General features: G+C 34.7%; 2 protein-coding genes across 5 annotated transcripts in view; one reads left to right on the forward strand and one right to left on the reverse strand.

Annotated features, from left to right (window-relative positions):
• LOC128885657 (midasin) overlaps positions 1-14,934 on the reverse strand; it is a 188,987-nt gene extending 174,053 nt beyond the window's left edge. For all 3 annotated transcript variants that reach the window (XM_054139811.1, XM_054139810.1, XM_054139808.1), the window contains exons 1-11: positions 14,268-14,934; positions 13,683-13,909; positions 13,371-13,610; positions 12,096-13,129; positions 9,289-11,988; positions 8,764-9,205; positions 8,323-8,686; positions 7,914-8,231; positions 7,504-7,803; positions 7,186-7,410; positions 6,773-6,901 (exon numbers count right to left, since the gene is read on the reverse strand). In XM_054139811.1, coding sequence (XP_053995786.1) covers positions 6,773-6,901; positions 7,186-7,410; positions 7,504-7,803; positions 7,914-8,231; positions 8,323-8,686; positions 8,764-9,205; positions 9,289-11,988; positions 12,096-13,129; positions 13,371-13,610; positions 13,683-13,909; positions 14,268-14,348 — 6,060 coding nt within the window. In that variant the 5' untranslated portion in view covers positions 14,349-14,934. The remainder of the gene's footprint in view (positions 1-6,772; positions 6,902-7,185; positions 7,411-7,503; positions 7,804-7,913; positions 8,232-8,322; positions 8,687-8,763; positions 9,206-9,288; positions 11,989-12,095; positions 13,130-13,370; positions 13,611-13,682; positions 13,910-14,267) is intronic.
• Positions 1-17,595, forward strand: part of LOC128885663 (uncharacterized) — a 141,904-nt gene extending 124,309 nt beyond the window's left edge. Inside the window, exons 1-2 of one of the 2 annotated variants that reach the window (XR_008459638.1) lie at positions 15,723-16,112; positions 17,365-17,490. Coding sequence is in view for 1 of the 2 variants with exons in the window: in XM_054139828.1 (XP_053995803.1) it covers positions 17,365-17,595 (231 nt within the window). In the remaining variant the exon portion in view is untranslated. Of the gene's footprint in view, positions 1-15,722; positions 16,113-17,364 lie in introns of those variants that run through there. The other variant, XM_054139828.1, reaches the window with a different exon arrangement.
• Positions 17,596-21,631: the final 4,036 nt, after the last annotated feature.

The following is a 21,631-nucleotide window of genomic DNA, read 5'->3' on the forward strand; positions in this document are numbered from 1 at the left end:
CCCCCCCCCCCCCCCCGCGGAACAAGTCTTTTCTAGGACCTCCAACGTTTTTGGGTCATCCTGTATATTGCTCATAACTGTTGTTATTGAAACCTATTGGTTATAGATTGCCACTAAAAAGAGTGAAATAAAATAATTTTTTGGAAACAAAATTTAACCGACTTCAAAAAAGGTACAGTGAAAAGTATGAAATAATTTCTAGTTAATTTATATGAATACGCACTAGCTCTAGATATAATTGCTTAAAGGTATGGGAAAATGGAGTGAAAAGTGTGAAATAATTTCTATTTAAACTGCATTGTTATTCACCATCGTTTGATGAATTTGGTTAAATTATTAAATACATCATATTAAATGCAAAGCACCTTTTTCGGAGGCGGCGCAAAATTTAGAATTAAGTATATTAAAAATTGCTAAACTTGGTTTAACTTTCTGTCGGAGAAACAAAAAATATGGTCTGTAACAATACCAGAAAATCGCGATCGAAATTTCTCGACCATCGGTAGGCGCGCGGGGTCGGGCGAGTGGGGAACGTTCGCGAACGCGCCCGCATAGTAACGCGGCTTGTCGATTGACCGCGGTCTGTTAGCAACGATCGGGTATAAGAATCGCTCTCGCGGTAGCGGACGCGGCATTCTTTGCTGCACTCATAGGAGAGAACGAGGTAATTACCACGGTCGCCTAATGAGTAAGGAGAGTACGAAGCCTAGCTTTCGGACGCCTTTAGCAGCTCAGGAGAGAACGGCTGGAATTACCGCCGGTCGCCTGATTAACGGGAGAGTACGGGGACTCTTCCTGGCCGCCCTGGAACGAAGAGAACGGCAGGATCTACCGCCGGTCACCTTCCAGGGAGAGGACAGTGGAGTCACCCGGACGCCCGAGAGTGCTCAGGGAGCGTTTCTGCCCTTCCCCTTTGAGATGGAGAGAACGGTCGGATTTACCACCGGTCGCCTGTAAAAGAGGAGAGCACGGAAGCTCTTGCCTGGCCACCCTGGAACGGAGAGAACGGCTGGATTTACCGCCGGTCGCCTTCCAGGGAATAGACGGTAGAGTCACCCGGACGCCTCGACGCGATATACTTTTCTGTTATTGTAAATTTCTGTTATTGTAAAATTGAGCCGAAAGCTTTGTTTTCCGAACAAACCTGTAATTCCTATTCCTCTCCCAGGAAACCAATATGTACAATTGGTTAATAAATAAACCATTTCCTTTTTCCCTTAGAATCTGTTTCCAAATTCCTTCCTGCGAACCTACATCCCTTACAGGTCTTTATTTATTGCTATCATTACATCCACTTTGACATCATATTCATTAACACTATTCAATATCGCCGCCGCCACCAAATACGATCCCAAACCTATTCAGACAGTATTTCCATGGGTAGAGTATACAGAGTGTCGTTGAATTAGTGTAAGAACCGGAAATGGGGGGTAGCTGAGACAATTCTGAACCACAATTTCCTTTGCGGATAGTGCTTCGTTCGCGTTAATATTCGATACCATTCGAAATTTTTGCAAACAAAATCGTAGTTCAGCATCGTCTCAGCTATCCCCAAAATTAAATATTATCAAACTTGGTTTAACTTTCTGTTCGTGGAACAAAAAGTATGACATTAATTATTGCTATTACTATATCCGCTTTAGACATCATATTCATTATCACTATTCAATATCGCCGCCACCACCAAATACTATCCCAAACCTATTCATACAGTATTTCCATGTGGAGAGTTTATACATTAGCAGTAATCAATATGGCCGCCACTCCCCTCCAAAAAAGCCCCAAATCTACTCACACTATATTTCCGTGTACATACTATAAACATTAACTATTAATTCCTCATAGACAATAAACATGTATAGGATTAAAAGGTCCAAAGGTCCAAAGGTGTTAACGTCGGACCAGGGCTCTCAGTTCGAGTCTCGGTTGTTCGGGACGTTGTTGAAATTTCTTGAGTGTGAGCGGATTAGGACGACTGCCTACCATCGCGCTTCCAATGGGATTATTGAGCGCTGACACCGGGTTATTAAAACAGCTTTAATGTGCCACGCTGATAAAGATTGGACCCGAACGCTTTCGACAGTTATGCTGGTTATTCGAACTCACGTTAGGCCGGATGTACGAGCATCACCCGCCGAATTTTTGTACGGGACGGTTTTGCGCCTCCCGGGAGAATTCTTTCTGCCGGAGGATTTCACTCCAGATCCTTGCTTATTTTTAGAAGAGTTTAGAGTATTCATGTGGAAGATAAGACCGATTCCGGTAGTTCATATGTATAAGAGACGTGCCTTTGTATACAAAGATTTGTATTCTTGTACACATGTCTTTTTGCGAAATATGACAAGAAAGTCTTTATACCGTCCATATTCGGGACCGTTTAAAGTTGAAAAAAGGGTGTCGGACCGAATTTTTAACATTATTGTTAACGGTGAATGTCGTAGCGTATCTATAGAATTGTTAAAACCTGCTCATGGTCTGCAAACGAATGTTGAGCAGCTTGCGACGTCGCCGGATGGACCTGATATCCAATTAGAACATATTCACGTAAGAAAGTTACGATTGTGTGTTAAGATTAGGTTTAGCTCCCCATAGGTCAAGTTCTGTACATTGTAAGCTTAGATTTAAGGATCATTGTAATTAGTTCTTTGAACTGTACAGGTGTCTCAAAACTGTTGTAACACCTTAAAAGGGGTGATCCGGGAGGTGATTTGATTCGCTTTTCCTTAGCGAAAATGTTGTCCGAGGCTTTGTTGAAGAGATATTAACGGAAAACACTGACCAATCAGACCGCGAGTATGCCGATGGAGCGCTCGCGGTAGCGTATGGGCGCGCCCGCCTAGCGCGTAGCCACGCCCACCGCGGCCGCTCCAACGGCATACTCGCGCTCTTATTGGTCAGTGTTTTCCGTTAATATCTCCTCAACGAAGCCTCGGACAACATTTTCGCTAAGGAAAAAGTTGTTTCAAATCACCTCCCGAATCACCCCTTTCAAGGTGTTACAACATTTTTGGGACACCCTGTATATCATAATTGTAAGCTTTTGTGTCGTAAGAACTCGGGGGGGGGGGGGGATGTGTGGGGATTCGCCTTAAGGCGTACCGTGTCGCGCATGCGCGTGTTTGAACGCGTTTGTCGGTTGCGTGGAGTGGAGAACGACGACCATTCGGCATTCACTCCGTTGTGTCGTGTCGTAGCGTTCAGACGAATCACTTATTATCCAGTATCGTTATTATTATAGTTAAATATTAATTGTTACTGTGTGTATTTATTTCCTGAGTCACTTTCCTTATTCGGTGAAGTTGGCACCGGCCAATAGTTAATTAACGGCCTTTATTTCCAATACTGAGGACCAACTGCCGCCCCCTGGGCAATACTTGCAAGAACGCGCGAAAAGTTTGATTAATGTGTACTAAAAATCTTCGAACGCATGTTTTAACAAATATCTTCAATGTTCAACAAATCTTGTAAATATCAATGTAATCAACAATTTAGCAACAAAGAAAAGAAACAGTTTGTCAATAGTGGACCGCGATGATTTAAGATTGCTGATGACAAATCTGACACCAAATATCGAAAAATTATTGTCGTTACACCAAGCTCAGCCTTCTTACAAATAATATTATATTAATTTTTGTAATAATATATATTTGTTTATCAAATTTTAAACAATACATCAACATATTAATATCTTTCAATAAAGTAATTTTAATAAAAACTGGTCCTTGTTTTCAAATATATGTATAATGTAGTAATATAGTATATTTCACCTAAAAGAAGCGCCGTTGAATCACTGATTGAAAAGAAAAAAATATAAACATGTCGAATTGAGTAACCTCCTCCTTTTCGAAGTCGGTTAAAAAGAGGATGATGAACCAAGGAAGGTTGTCTACATTGTAGACACTCCTATGTATGTACAGTATAATCCACAAGAGATGGACTTTTCAAGTGACTCTAAAGAGAGTGATAAAATACTGATCTCAAATGATCAGATTTTGATCGACCCAGAAATAATGAATTCTTTGAAGATTCACCAGGACCAAATATATTTTTCACGAATCCTGATAAAGTATAAAACATTGCAAGTATGTTTGTAGGAGATGATTTGTTTGAATTTATTGCTACAGAAACAAACAAATACTACACCCAAAACTTTCAGATGTATAAGAGTACAAAAAGTAGTGGAAAATGGTTTGACATAACTGTAGTTGAGTATAGATACAGTTAAGCCAAATCAAGGATTACCTGAGATTTTTAAGAATGTTAAATTAAAAATATTTGAAACCACATTTAAACGAAAATGTGAAGTAATCCTACAATTATGGAATACAAATAAAGTAAGACATGTACGCATGATTTCAATCATTCATAATGGTAATGTTGTCAATACAGGTAAAACTGATTAAAAAAGTGGATGCCTGGTAAAAAAGCCAAAATCCATCATAGAGTACAATCAACATATGAAAAGAGTAAATCATGTTTTGAGTTATTATCCATTATATAGGAAAACAAAGAAGTGGACAACAAAAGTTGTCTTCTATTTAATGAATTCTGGATTGTTCAATGCTTTTAGGCTCTATGAATCTTTGAATGTAAATTCTAATAGAAAACTTAAGTTTTACGAGTTTTTGATGATCTTGTTGAAAATATGGATAGAAGATAAGAATATGTCAAATATTGAAGAGAACACTGAAATCCCTACAACGTCCCGAACCCCTCGTGTTAACCTACTACAGAAGCTTTCTGGCAATTTAAAACATCACAAATTGGTGAGAATATCAGAAACAGGCAACCGAAAAAGAAAATGGTGCAAAGGTTGCTATATAAATAAGACAAGAAAAGACACATATTACATGGGTAATTATAGAGAACAGTACATCCTCACCGATTTCGATGATTTTTAAATATGTTGTAAAAGTCAACATTTTGAACAACTTTTTCGGAAAATGAGGCTGAGTGACGGTTATATGTGTAGGAAAAAGTTGTTCAAAATGTTGATTTCTACAACATACTTAAAAATCATCGAAATCGATGAGGATGTACCTGTTCTCTATCATTACCATTAAATTTAATAGCGGCCCTAGAGATATATGCTAAATGCAAAATAAGACAAAATGCATTTGTCTTATTTTAATTGTATGTATTAAAATCGCCATGGTACATCCCAAAAGCATGGCAGCATCATACTAACAAATCACCCATTCAAAAAGGCATATTTTAAACAAAAAATTTTTGTCCTAGCTCCTCTAGTTTTCTAGATATTTAAAAAAACATGGTTTTCATCCCCAAATTTAGGGACTGTTTTCACCCCTTCAACATGGACGATTGCCGATAAAAAGAAATACGTGTCAAATATTTTTTTGAGAACTACCTACCACATAAATTTGATCAAAATCGGAGTGTGACAGTTGGAGACAGTTCCCTTCTAAGCTTTCAACTGTACATTCCTATTTGGTATCAACAATTAAATCAAATCACGACTTCCGTTATATCCCAAAGGATAAATATGTTAAGTTAATTTTACAGTATAAAATTACAAAAGGTTTAATATTCAACATAAAATCGTAGCTGCATATTTAATAACGATGTAATTGCAGAGAATTTCGAAGAGAATAGCGTGGTCACCTCAATCTCTGGATCAATAGATAGCTGATAACCCGTAGGGTTTCTTTGAGTAAGATAAGACATGTTAATAACGCAAATCTTTTTAGCTTCTTAGACCCAGAGGGAAGTTTCGAAGACTAACTTCCGATACAGAATATTCACAAATTCATGATGCAAAATTGAACTAAAACTGTGATTACAATTAAAAGATATTAGGCTCCTTATTATCCATGGCAGTAAAAACATCCTTTTAAAGGGCAACCAAATTTCTACTACGAATGTAGTTTACAAGGAAATTCTATAAATAAAGATACTAATATCAATAAATAGGAATAGAAAATTGTTTGTTAAACCTTCGTCGTTCGCTACGTTTGACAGGGGAATAAAATACTAATAAATACAAATAGAAGCACTGTGAGGAAATGTATTCAGTTTTTAAAATATTGTAGAGTGGGTAAATTGTCATTCATGCGTTTAACTTTAACAGTAAACAAGTCAAAGTTTTGATGAACAATTGGTTCATAAAAATATAAAAATAGCTGTACAACCTTCTATTAAAGGGCTTCTATTAAAGAACATCACACAATAAAAAAAAAGTCACTTTTTTGTTTAAATTAAAATTGAAGCGATTCTCAACAGTTCTACACAAACAGGATTGAATTTAAGCACTGAAAGTGGTAAAACAATTTTTTTGTCACAAGAAAAGTTGAATGACACGAAAAAATGAAAAAAACGCGATCAAGCTGTAAAAAATATAAGGAAATACAACTGACAACTTTCTCAACCGCGTCTCCAGTCTCAAGTAAATTTGACTGTCATTGTTTTCTCTTCGAGAAAGTTGTCAGTTGTATTTCCTTATATTTTTTAGTCTTATTACGTTTTTTTCATTTCTTCGTATCGCCAAACTTTTTTGTGAAAAAAGAAGAAATTTTGTGAAAAAAAATTGAATTTCTTTTCAAAAAAATTTGTTTACCACGTCCAATGCTCTAAATTCAATTCTGTTTGCGTAGAACTGTTCAAAATTGTTTAAATTTTAATTTTAAAGAAAGTGATTTTTTTTTTTCATTTTGTGATGCTCCAAGCCCCGTAAATAACAATTGCATAAGATAAGAACTAGTTGGTCTATTTTGTAAGAGTTTCTTATAAAATATGTAAATGGAAAAAGACTTACCTGTTCGAAGCCGCCTAAAATTTCTGTAGTGTCCATCGCAGAATGTACTACAACTGATTTCAGCTTCTGACCAGCCAAATTTGCAAGAAGGCGCACAAGACTGCTTTTTCCACTTCCGGATTCCCCAATCTATGGCGAAATTAGCACATTTTGTCAAAATAAATTGTGTTGTTCTGTATAATCGTTTCTAACAAAAACAGTTCGTGACATTTTTTGTAGTTTAGCTTCTATAATAATGCCACACTACATGATATTGTTATTCAGTAAATATAAGTAAATAGTTTTAAAGTATTACATTGAACATTCAATTCATAAATGTAGCAAAAGAAACAAGTTATTGACAAGAATATATTAAATAAGGGAAACGGGGTCTTTTATAACTATAACAGCTAAATACTTCGGAAGGTACTTACAAGAATCGCCATCCAGTTCATGTTAACACACTGTGCGAGGCCTTTGAGGGTAGTTTTCTGTTCTCTGAGAAGCAGCAAATCGTCATTCTCGTACACCGCAGAATCACTCCGATCTAATATTTCATCCCCTAAGAAAACCTTTTCTTTCGTCAAATGAATTGGAAATTTCTGGTCTGGCAAAGGATAATCGTTCAATGAGAATATTGTGTCATATATCTCAATCACCTATGATTTCAAAATATGTTGAATAAGTTACAATGAAAATCTTGTAATAATACAAAATAGTGAAAATATTAACACTGATTATAGATATCTCACCTTAACTTTATCTTCTTTTGTTCTCATTCTGTCAACGTAAAGTAATTGAGCTCCTTTTCCAGGATTAAATGTTTTTGATGAGTTCCGTTCGAAAGCTTCCATGGTTATTTCACACCATCTGGTAACATCCCTGAGGTTCATCTCCCAAGGAGATCCCGAATGTGCCCATGTAATTCCCACTTCAGAACTTAACTTTTCGTTAAACATAATCATTTTATTCAGTAACTCTTCTGGCAACTTTGGAAATTGGGCTTTTAAAATGAATTTTAAATCGTCTTGTTTAAAAATATCCACGAAAACCTAAAAAATTTTTAATCATAACTTTAATTAACCCCTTCAATAAGATTAAAGTATGAGTAATGACATAATTAAACATTATTATCAGTACTAATGAAAGAAGTAAACCTCACCTGAGTAAAACGATTCAAAAATGACTTCGGAAGCCCTCTTCTAGCTCCACCTTGACGGAGAGGATTCTGACAACCAAATAATCGAGTTCCTGCTTTCACAACGAAAGTCATTCCTAATTCTGGAATAAATATTTCGCCACGGTGATCAAGGCAAGCATTTAGTCCTTCGAGAACTGACTGCGAAGCAAGGTTTAATTCGTCGAGAAGAATCCAATCCCCATTTTTTAGGGCTCTTAGGAAAGGACCGTCTCTCCAAGAAAATTCACCAAGTTTTCCACCCTCAACTGGCAAATCAGCTCCAAACAAATCCGAAATATCCTATAGAATGTTTAAAATATTTACAGTTAAAATAATAGTGATTACGTGATGAAACTGAACATTCCTTTTTCCTACAAGAAGAAAGGCTTACCGTTTGATCACTGAGATTCAGCCTAAGAAGACGGTGTCCGGAAGCTCTCGCAAGTGCAGAAACCAAGCTAGTTTTCCCAACTCCTGGACTACCTTCCAATATAATTGGTTTTTTTAATTGCAAAGCACGCAATATTTTTAAGGAATTTATTCTGGTCATTGGACTCTTAAAAGTGAATCCTAGGTCATCTGGAATTTGCTCATCGCCTTTTTTCACATAAAACGGAGGCATTCCAAATTTGTCCTCATAATATTCAACATCAGACTTCTCGCAGTTCAACAACAGCTTGGACTTTAATGTATTTTGTACTTGATATTCAATGAACCTCAATGCAGAATCCTTGAAATGCTTAAACTTCTTTGAACTAAAATGCAGAAGATATTGTTACAAGATTAATTAAATCATTTTAAATATATAAGGAAATAATAACAAATTGCTTACTTTTCTGTGGCAGTCAAACCAGCTCCAAGCCCGTCAATATAGCTTAACGCTGCACCATGGAAGAAAGCATCTCCTATTTCTAATCCTTGGCAACAATTAACAAAATTCACCCACGTAAGCACATCTCTAACGCTCACGATAAGCTTCTTCCCTATTTCTGTTCTTTGTAGCCATTTAAGGAATTCTATTATTGCTGTGGAAACACTTTCTTTGAATTTATCGCGTAGATTGTGTACCATAATAGATCTGAGATCATCTAATGAAACGCTGCCTTCACACCAAATTTCAGTAAACCTATTTCTAAGGGCTGGCGAAAGTTCCTTTTTGCCATAATCGCCACCAGGATTCATTGTCCCAACAAAGATAAAATCTTTATTTGCAGTAATTGTTGCGTTTTCTTCAGTTGACGGTTTTTCAGCAATCAAAAGTTTACGTTCAGGTTCTAAAAACAGAAACAAATGATCAAGTAACGAAAAAAAAAGTAATAAATTTTCTTTTAAATAGTAAAATTAATGTAACAGTTACCTAAAAGAGAGTTTAATCGTTCAAGAACACTATCATCAGCTAAAGAGATTTCATCTACAACAAAGAAGCCACCATTTTTCATGGCTTTCACTAAAGGGCCATCCACCCATTCGAATAGTTTCTGACTTTCTTTATGCTCCCTAACAGGACGAAGACTTCCAAGAAAATCGGAAGCTTCTGTATGCATGTGACAATTAACAATACTGAGTTCTTGTTGTTTGATCACTGACAAAAGTTGACAAACTGTGGTCTTGCCACCTCCTGTCTCGCCAATCAACAGAACTGGCTCTTTGAAATCATAAGCTTTTGTAAGAAGTACTGCCATTTTGCGCATCTGATACGTCCAGACTACGTGCTCAAATCCTGTAACCTTCTTCGACAGAAGAGATTCCAAAATTGGTTTTGTCACAGGTGAAGTCTTCTCGGAAAGTGAAAATAGAGAATTTGGATCGACGTTTCTTTTTAGGTGTTTTTTCAAAACCTGTATAATTTCTGAACATTCTTCTGGATGACGGACCTTCGAAGACAAGACTAAATACCCTTCATCAGCTAAGTGTTGACTCCAATCGTAAAGAGTACCTTTAGTCTCAGGTGCAAGATGATATCTCTCAGCCCAACGAAATAGGTCTCTAAGCGTTATAAATCCTTTCTTTCCAGCAAACGTGGCGGTGCTCTTTCTTCGAACTTGAAGTTCTGTCATCACATTAATTACTTGTTTGCAATATGTTTCTGGCATCTTACATCTTTTGTGTAATATTATTTGAAGCTCTTTCGGTGGTATCTCATCAAAGTGTAGTTCAACGAATCTGTTCCTAAATGCCCGTGAAAGTACCTTTCTTCCACCGTATAATCCTGGAGGATTCTGAGTAGCAAAGAGCATGAAACTGTCATGTGCTTTAACCAATTGTTGGGTTTCTGGAATGTATAGTTCTCTATTGTCATCAAGAACTCTGTTTAAAGCCTCTAAAACATCACTGGGTGCCAAATTTAACTCGTCCAAGATTATCCAATATCCTTTACGCATCGCATCTACTAGAATACCCTCTTTAAAAACTAACTTTCCAGTAGAATCGGCTACATAAGTACCAACATACTCCTGCAGATCGGTGTGTTCATGATTATTAATTCTAACACAGATATGTCCAGAGGCTTTGGCCAAATATGTTATTAAACTAGTCTTCCCAACAGAAGTATCACCTTGTAACAGAACAGGCATTTTTCCAATGGAAACTACTCGTACTAAATCTTTTAAATTTTGTTTCACCGTTTCTGTAAGTACGTAATTTTCTGGTATTTGTGGCTTGAGATCACCTTTAAGAATCCAGTATCCTTCAAAGGATGTAAAGTGTTCAGTAAATACATTATGCGGCCTTGGGATTGGCGTTCCAAGAATTGCACTTGCAGTTTTATCACCCAAGATAGCCTTCACAATCATTCTTTGTACTAATGGATAAGAATTACTATCCAATTGCGTTAGAAAACTTAAACAAAATGCTTCATATAAAGACCTCAATACATTTCCACAAGGATTTTGTGCGGATATACTGAGAGCCCGACATAGCGTTCGTAAACTATAGTGCGGTTTATGACCAGTTCCATCAAGAAGATTAGTTTCAGCTTCTTTTTTGATATTTAAATAAAACTTAACAATACTCTCAATTTTCTCTGGTGGAAGATTTAAATCTTTTAAGTAGGAGCTTGTTAGAAGTTGCAAATCTGATTTCTCTGAAATTTCGTCGACGAAAAATTCAGTAAATCTATTCCTGAGCCCTACAGGAAGATCTTTCTTTCCAACATCTGTTGCAGGATTCATACACGCAAAAATTACAAAATCTGAATGCCTTTTAATTGGTTCTTTGTCTCCACGCTCTATCAAAGATAATGATCCACAAGATCCCTCCAACAGTCCAGAAAGACACTCCAATGTTTCTGCAGTAGCCAAGTTGATCTCATCCAATAAAACCCAATCTCCATTTTTCAATGCCTTCACTAGACCACCTTCCACAAAAGAAAATGCTAACGAATATTGACTTTGCACTTGAGTCTGAAGTTTCTCCAATTTCTGTGCTATCTTTTCCCATTTCTTTAAAAGCTCCACTGCATCCCGATTTCTTGAATTTGTTCTTAATCTTTTTAACGCTGCACTAGTACTCTGAATCATTAAACTAGTCAGTGTTTTCCACCTTCTTTGCTCAAAACAATGACCAATGTGACTCAGAAATTTCTGATTTGGTTCGATCGCGAAATAGGATCGAAATAAAATTTCAAACTCTTCGCGAATTGGAAAAACAAAAAGCTTGAAATCAACTGGTTTATAACCACCGAGTAAATCAGTACTTTCGCTTTGTTGATTCATATTTATTACTATCAGTTTATGGCCTGTTATCTGTGCAAGATATTGAATACAACTCGTCTTCCCTGTTCCTGTCTCACCGACTAGAAGAACAGGTTCTTTTTGCATAACACAGCTAGCTATTCGTTCTAAAAGACATACAGATGTTCTAGTATAAGAAAAGTTCGAGCTTTTTGGCTGCATTTGTACACGTTCAGATTTTTTTATCTCTAACTTTGCTCTGCCAACCATAAGACTTTCCTTATAAAGATTTAGCGATGGTTTGTGCATTTCACAGAAATATTCTGCTTTTGTTTTTACAATACCTAACTTATGTGCTACTGATATTGCCAAATTTAATCGTTGCACTGAAATAACAAAGTCAGTAGTTTAATTAAGATTCATACAAGCGACAATGTATTAACTCACTGTTTTATGTGTTAACAATATACCCAGAATAAAATAGACTACATACCGCAATTAGGCACAGAATAACAAAAAACATCCAAAGCATCTTGAAAAATCTTCAGTGCAGATACAGGTGATGATACATTGAAGTCAACAACAGCCCTAGAACACCATTTAATCAAATCCCTTGTAGAGATTTGCCTAGCATTCCTTACGCTATTCACAATATCATCTTTGTGATTACCAACAGAAAACAACAAAAATACATCAATCATTTTTGTGGCCACTGTATGTAACACTGGAAATAAAGTTTGAACAATTGTTACAAGTTCATCTTTGGATAAAGATTCCACATTAACGCAAGACCAATCTTTCTGGAATGGTATAGACACTTTGAGTGGCTTCTGTCCCCCTCCTGATGCTAATCTCATAGTAACAAATAACTGAAATCCACTTTTTACATGTACACAATCTCTGTACCCTGGAACCGACAATGTTTTACTTTCCATGAGATGTCCAATAATACTGATAACATCTGTTGGAGCACAATCAATGTCTTCCAAAAGTAACCACTTGCCAGACAACACGGCTTCTGTTAAAATTCCAGGTTGCCACAGAAATTCTCCAGGAATATCAGTACATCTGTACATTCCCAATAACATTTTAGAATCTGTTTGATCACCTAACTGCACCTTTGCAAAATTTTGGGTATCATGGCCTGTTGCCTGTGCTAAGAATTCTACTAATGCAGTCTTTCCAGAACCAACGGCACCTTGTAAGCATACACATTTGTTAGAAGATACCGCAAAAGCTAAATTTTGTAAATTTCTTCGTGTGGATGGTACCGAAACTAAATTCAATTTATTTTTGTGTTTCAATTTCTTAAAAACTGGTAGCAGAACTCCTCCGATAGATATTACTGATGATAGACCATTAAACAATTGATCTAGTTCTTCGGTTTCTGCAGATGTTATATTGTTTTGACTAACTTCTTTGCACTTAATAGAAAATTGTTGATTCTTTGAGAGGAAATCATTCATATGAGATAAATAGCAAGACTCTGACAATCCTAGTACAACAGCAATACAATTCATTGCCATCCTGAAAATAATAGAAATTATTATTCTATTCATGTTTCCATAAATAAGATTTTGTTTATGTGTAATTATTATTTAAATTTAAAAAAGAAAACAAATAAGAAATTTTCAATTTGCATTATACATTTCATTCTATTATAGAATATATCAAATTTGATTTTAGTTAATATATCAGCTAATACAAATAATATGCAAATTAATATTACATTATTTAAGTTTATATAAAGATAAATAATATGTATTACCATCTAACATATTCATCACTAAATGTTAAATATTTGTAAAATTTGGACCAATTCCATGTATAAATAAAATGTATTGGTGCACTGCATAGAATGTTATAGCAAGCTGTTACTAGATCATGATCAGAAACTTCAGGAAAGGTTGTTATTTTTCTTCTATTATGCCGCTTTAAAGAAGGCTTATAGTCATCTTCTATGGATTCAAATGGTGCTGGATTTGTATCAAAATATTGTAGAATGAATCTATAAACGAATAATATTATTTTTAAAATTAATGATTCATGTAATATTTTACATAAATATAAAAATACATACGTCAATAGATCACGGTTCTTGCTACCAAGTTTTCCCAGAATGACAGAGTTTAACTTATGAAGTCCATCTCCATCATTAAAGGAGACCTTGTCTATAGAAATACTTGCAGAAACTAATGCAGGTAGTAATTGTGGAAAACATTCTGCGACATCGTCTGTACATTCTAGATCCATTAAAAACTCACACAAAATATCTACAATTCTTTCGCAATCATTCTTGTCCAGCTCCTACAAAATCATAAAAAATTCCAAAATTACTATGAAAGTATTTTTAAATTGGATAGTTGTTAAAAGTGAAAGTAACAGACAAAATAAATCAATATATAAAAATCCATATATCTTATAATTAAACAAAATTGCATGAAAACATGATTTTTCTAATAGTTGATTCAATATACATATTATAATTTTAAGTACATAAAGTGATACTAAAGGATATCATTACAAAATATCATATAGAATAATACATTTTAAATATACAGCATAAGGAATGATAATGGTAACAGGAATCAAAGGAAAATAAATATTATTATTTAAAAATTAAAAGAAAATTGTTTTAAATATACTTATAGAAAATTTAATTTACCTTATAATTTCTATAGGACGCAAGTTTCTGTGCGTAAGTTTCCTTTCTTTCAACAAAAGTCTTCAAACTTTGTAGAAGCATATTTGAAAAAAATAATAAAAACTGAATAACATGTGCAACTCTAAGCGACCTTCGACATCAATGCCCAGGTAAGCACGTGTTTTTGACGGAATCATCTGAAGTTGGTTAGTGTGTTGTTTGGTGTGCAGTTTATCCTTTCATTAAAAAAAAAAAACCTAGAATATTATGAATTTGTATTGTCGCGTACCGCTATTTATGTTAGGGACAAATTAATTTTCACATCATTCCTAGATGACATAGCGGAAATTCGTTTGCCTCTACGACCACATACAGGGTGTCCCAAAAATGTTGTAACACCTTGAAAGGGGTGGTTCGGGAGGTGATTTGAAACAACTTTGTCCTTAGCGAAAATGTCCGAGGCTTCGTTGAGGAGATATTAACTAGTGGAGCGGCCGTGGTAGCGTATGAGCGAAGCCGGCTAGCGCGTAGCCTACGCTCCACCAGCATCCTCGCGCTCTGATTGGTCAGTGTTTTCCGTTAATATCTCCTCAACAAAGCCTCGGACAACATTTTCGCTAAGGAAAAAGTTGTTTCAAATCACCTCCCGAACCGCCCCTTTCAAGGTGTTACAACATTTTTGGGACACCCTGTATTTTACTGTATATATATATATCGTAATCTGTGTAATATATAAATATATATATATATATATCGTAATCTGTGTGCACTTGCGCCGCGAGCGGACGAAATATTCATAACTTCAAGTTCGGGATTTCCCTAAAAGTTTTCTAGTAACTTTCCTAGGGAGTTGGATCTCCTTATACAGTCTTCATGGTCCAGACACGTTAAATAAACCTCCACTATCTGTCATTATTCTATGTTTCATGATTATTGCCTTGCTATATGTTTGTTGTTAGTAAATAGAACAATTTAAAATTTTGAGATTATAGCCTCGTAGAATGTTGATTGTTATTACCAGCAATTTTTAGAATACAATTAAAATTGTTCCAAGACTGTGGGAAAATACAAAAACTAGCAAAAATATGGAAAATCTAAAAGAAGGGCAAATGAAAAATGAATGTAGTTTTAAATTCCACGATTTTTTGGCAGAAGTTGGTCACATAAAACTTGCCTGTCATACAGTTAAGATGGATAATTGTCTTTATTTATGGGTGGGTGATTCTCGTGATAATGTGATGAATGATTTGTCATTTGCAATTGAATCACGGTTTTCAAAAGAACCAGTTACAACGAAGATTATTGGACCTATTGCTAGCGAAACTTCAAACAACCTTGCTAAGAGACTTTCAATGAAACTTTCAAAACCTGTATACGTCAGTTTCAATGTTCAGGTCGATAATATTTCTCTACCTGTGATTGAAAGAAGACTTAAAGAAGAATTTGATGCACACCCTGATATTTTATAATGTAATATTTATATTATACAATTAAAAAAATGATCATGAATTATATATTTTGTGTAAAATATAACTTGAATTCACCATACAATTTTGCTTTTAATTTTCATTATTACCTACATATCTACATAAAAGTACTACTATGTATCAATCACATATAATTAATATATGTATTGTACATATTATTATATAGGACATACAAAAACACCATAAAATAATTAATAATGCACTATTTCTGTGATTTCTACAAAAGACATATCTACATAATATAAACAATCATTGGATAGTTTATTTATACTTTTTTTAGATTTGTTTTATCATAAATTTTTATGCATAGAATAATCACTAGTTATTCTGATTCAATCCAATAAATAACCTTAAAAATAAGAAAAAAATCATTATCTTTGTAAGTCAATAGTCTGGGATTGTTAATTAATAGAAACATATGACTCTTCTAATTGCAAAATAATTGATTAAATTTCTAAAATATTACAGATTAATATACATATATGTACAAACATTTATAACAAATGTCAATTACGTGGTTTTTTAAATTCTGCATGTATCCTTTTTACCTGTTTGGTAACTGAGTAAATTATTATTTGAATCTTTAAATAACTTTTTCTTCTATTCATAAGCATTTGCAAAAGATCACTTCAAAAAGGCAGTGTATGTAAAAGTGGCAGAGTATTGTGTACTACAAGTGCTAACCATAAATTTAATTGTATATTACTCTGTTATTAACCGAATAATCTTTCCCTTTGCCTTTTAGTATGAAAATAAATATTATAACTTTGGTATAATCAATTGTTTCATTATACGTTTCTTTTTATACTTTCATTATCAACAAATATGTATGTAACAGGATATTATTTTTTAATATCTAGATCAAATTCAACTATTTCTTCAATAGGCATCTCATTGCTAATACTTGTACACTATTTTTTTCCTGAGAATTTGTATCATCGCTTTTGAATGAAAGTACATTGAAGATTTTCTGTAAAAATTCTTAGTTTGGCATGAATGTGTTGAAGACACTGTTGAAGAGTTCTTATAGATGGCAGAGGCATTTGAATTTTGGAAATTAATTCATATCTAGCTACAGAGGATGCAAAGTACAGTCTTAAGACTCGAAGAATTGTTTCGTTTGTCCATTTCACTCCTCTAGCATTGCTCCTTTTGGCTAAAGCATGTAATTAGTCTGGTCCAAATCTTCCGTTAAGTTTTTTATACAATTGTTACACAATTTTTTGACAATTGAACTGCAAGTACAGCTTTCTCTCTTTTTAACTCTATAATTTCATTTCTTAACTTATTCATATTTTCATAGTTTCTGTCACTTGTGTCTTTACTTTTTTCTAAGTCAGATGAATATGCAATTTCTACTGTACAGAGGGAATGTTTATCTGAGAAATTGAAATCCATACTTATAGTATACGATAAAGAGTCTCTAACACCACTAACATAGGTAAACAAAGACTCTTCTACTGATAAACTATTGGAAGACTCTTTTATTGATATGTCATTCACAATGCTTTTTGTTGGTACATAAATGCTGTGAACATTTTTCAAAGTTGATGGTATTTGAGTTGTGTTATTATGTACAGATAATAACATTGTATAATCGTGTTCTATTATTCTTGTTTTCATGGGACAAGAATCCTCATGTTCGATTCCGCTTCCTTTGGATGGTCTGCCTCTACATGCGTGGCCATCTATGGTGTAGCCGGTGGAGGTGGTGGCAGGGGCTGCGCCTGTGGTTGTGGCGACGGGGGCCGTGTTTGTGGCAGCAGTGGCTGCTGCGATGGCAACGGTGGGACTGGCGTCTGAGGCAGCAGCGGCTGCTGCGACGACTTGAAGTTTGTACGCGTATCATTGATAATAATTAAAAATTATCATCATCGAGCAGCATGTCCTCGTAATTTGTCTACAAAAATTAATAAACAATTAATGAAAAACATTTACTAAATAAATACATTTATGTTTGAATAAATAACTTTGCAGACAAAAAGTACAACGAAATAGTTCATTTGTAATTGTTAAAATATTTTAATTAAAATTTAAACCCTTTTATTGCTAATTATGGCTATTATTGAAAAATTGTAAGGCGAACGTTAAAAACGACTTTTTTTGATCGTAAAAGTACTGGTCGTATACGATCCATGTGTCAACAGGCAAAAAGTTAGTAATACGTTTTTAACAAAAGAAGTTGTAACTAAAAGAGTATTTGAATAGTATGTTATTATTTATTAGTTACATTTTCTACTGCCATTTAGTGTTCATGTCTAAAGTAAAAAAAATAGAAGGTTAATAAATTGAAAGTAATGCAATAATATTAAATTTTATTGTCATTGCTACGTACCTCTTCATTGCAGCGTCCATTTCATTTGCGATATCCTTACCGTGATCTGTGATGCCGATTCTGCTTCCAGTCGCGCATGCGCGTCGAAAAAGTTGACCCAGTGATGGACATTCGTGGGATTTTTCCTTCGAGGTATTCCTTTCTGCGCATGCGTAAGTTGACGTCACAGCTACATGTCGTCTGCTACCATACATGTATCCGAACCGCTAGAGAAGGTGCATTTAAGGGGACTGTGCAATTTTCTCGCATTTTTAACGGACAAGTTAAGTACAAGAGTGTTAGTGTTCGTGAGTGTAATATTAGGGAAAATTTAAAAAAAAATGGATAATGAACCGCAGCCGTCCACGTCAGGAATCATCGAGGAAAAGAAGAGGACATTATATTTTGTTTCTTACTAGGATTCAATAGTACCCTAAATTCTAAGTAAGTGTGTATTCAGCAGTGATGACTGCAGCGCTCGCTCCAATGCGCATGATCAAGAAAAATCCCACGAATGTCCATCACTGGTACTCAGTGTTACCAACCAGTACAGAACGATTTCCCCTGACGCTAGTTAAAAAAATCCCTAAATTTTATCTAAAACCCCCTGAAATATTTTATTTATTTATTTATTTATTATAGTTTCTCACAAACAAAGATATTTTATTTAAAGTTTATTAGAAAATAAGTAAGTGTCGTTATGTGTTAAAATGTAATAAATAAAAAAAGATCAATTAGTTAAAAAAAAAAGTTGTACTTTGACGCAGTGATGGACATTCGTGGGATTTTTCCTGATCATGCGCATTGGAGCGAGCGTTGCATTGGATCCCAGTAAGAAACAAAATATAATGTCCTCTTCTTTTCCTCGATGATTCCTGACGTGGACGGCTGCGGTTCATTATCCATTTTTTTTTTAATTTTCCCTAATATTACACTCACGAACACTAACACTCTTGTACTTAATTTGTCCGTTAAAAACGCGGGAAAATTGCACAGGCCCCTTAAATGCACCTTCTCTAGCGGTTCGGATACATGTATGGTAGCAGACGACATGTAGCTGTGACGTCACTTACGCATGCGCAGAAAGGAATACCTCGAAGGAAAAATCCCACGAATGTCCATCACTGCCTTGGGGATTTGAACTCTTGTCATCCGCGCAACTGTCTAAAATACGTGAATAGGTTAAGAATTTATAGAATTAAGGTATTTCTTTCGGAAAAATTACGAAGAAATCATACTTACATGTGTGCTATTGCCAAGAAATAGTCATATGAAATCTTTAGTTAATTGACCATCTAGTTTACGATTTACGAGGTATGATTAATCAAAATTTGTCAAAATTTGCCATTCTCGTAGAATTTTACATATTTTCGTACTCCGATTAATCATGTATCTCGTAAACTAGAAAGTTTTGTGAGAGTTCAAATCTGAAAGTTTGTGAGAGAAAATGTATTGGCGTCAATGAATGACATTAGAAATATTTTAAAACGCAATACAATGAAAATGTACTCATATTGTCAGAGTTTTAAATTAGTAATTTATCTGTAAGTCTGCGAGAGAGAAAGTTTGGATATTGATGATCTGAGAATGCCTTGCCTGGGCACGCCAAGCATTTGACTTCCAGGCCGTAGTAGTAGTACTGGAGTCAGTGCCATGCAATAGTAATCCTAAAAGGGTATCAACGCATTTTTATTCAAAGCGCGTTATTTATTCAAACATAAATGTATTTATTTAATCATCAATATCCATAGTTCCTCTCTCGCAGACTTTCACATATTTATCAATTTAAAACTCTGACAATATGAGTACATTTCCATTGTATTGTGTTTTAAATTATTTCTAAGGTTGTTCGATGTCAATACCTTTCCTTCTACAAGCTTTTAGATAATTTGTCAATTTAAAACTGACAATACGAGTACACTTTCATTATTATGCGTTTTAAAATAATTCTTATTCATCGCCATGCCAAGCATTTGACTTCCAGGCCGTGGACATCTATGCATATTCTTAAACAGTATCAGTTTGTGGCTGATACGCTATTTAGTTTCTTCATTGTACCACCAAAGTACGGAAAAGTCACTTTACATTAGTTGTCATTAGGGTCTGAATGGCAGCAGTGTTGAATACAGCATTTTAGCTGTGCATAGTTGGAAAGCACCGAATTTTACATTGTGTTACGCAGTGTCGCCTTTACACTTTATTGGAAAGAACTCTCATGTACTGGCAGCTCATTTCGATTTCACATCTTTTTCTACTTTCTTGTAGTTTTTTATAGAGATCTATTTTTTTGTGATTACTGCTTTACTGTATGATTACTGTACTTGGCATAATCTTTTTACTTTTTTGAAGGCACACTCCCCACCCCCCCCACCCCCCCCACCCCCCCGGTAAAACAAACATATCAAATCATCTCAGGCATTATTTCTATGTAGATAATATACACGTATCCATTAACAGCATTCAATGTTGTCACGACTACCAAAAATTAACTCAAGCCGGAATTAAAACTTTTTAATTTTGCGCCGCCTCCGCAAAGGTTGCATTGTATTAATATGCTGTATTTAATGATTTAACCAAATTCGTCAAGAGCTGCAGCGTAATACTGCAGTTTAAATAAAAATTATTTCATACTTTTTCCACGAAATCGTTTGCGTTCGTTTAGCCAAGGTTTCTGAATTGAATGTAATTTCAAGTTTTAATAATACACGCAAGTTATTCAAACAGATCATCATTTTTTCTTGAAATTTTCATTTCTTTGCCTTCAAGGTCATCCCTAGGTACAATGGCTAGTTGAATTCGTCTTGACACGGGCTATAATACTGTTGTAAGTCAAAAATACAAAGTGCCATTTAAAAACATGAAGGTGACCTTGACAATACTAAAAGAAGAAATTGTTTCCACACTGTTTTTAATTGAATTGTATAGCCAATCGAAAACTGATCAACGTTTACTGAAATTATTTTTTGTCAGATTATCGCAAGTACTTAAGAAATTGTAAAATGTGTTACGTGGACACCCGGTGTATTATATAAATGCTATGTCATTATAATTAACCTCCCGATTTGTAGGGAAGTTATTGTATTTGCCCCTAAAATGAAAAATCGATTTTTTAGCAGATGTCCATGTTTCAAGGTTATTGGAGTAGTTTTAGCCTATTTTTAACAAATTGTTCGTGTGTTTATGTGTGTGTGTGCCCGCGTATGGATGTATGTATGTACGTACGTATCTAAACAAATTTTTCGTTAACGTTTTCTAAAAACTAATAGCGAGATCAAAATGATCGATGATGCAATCGATGTGTATCAATCTAACTTAGAGCTGATTAGATTTTGTTCTAATTCGGTCCAGTAGTTTTTTTTAAGAAAACTTAAGTTTTAGTTAATTAATTAAAGTTAATTGACTCAATAACGCAATCTAGATGGGAGAATATAAATTTATGAGCGAATAAGTAAACGGAAATAATATATATATACATATATTACTATTATTACATTTGTATGCATATGTATAACACATATATACAGGGTGTCCAAAAAATCGGGGAGGAGCCGGAAATGGGGGGTAGCTGAGACGATTCTGAACAA

The sequence above is a fragment of the Hylaeus anthracinus genome, unplaced genomic scaffold (assembly GCF_026225885.1).
Source record: "Hylaeus anthracinus isolate JK02 unplaced genomic scaffold, UHH_iyHylAnth1.0_haploid 11981, whole genome shotgun sequence".
Taxonomy (NCBI): domain Eukaryota; kingdom Metazoa; phylum Arthropoda; class Insecta; order Hymenoptera; family Colletidae; genus Hylaeus; species Hylaeus anthracinus.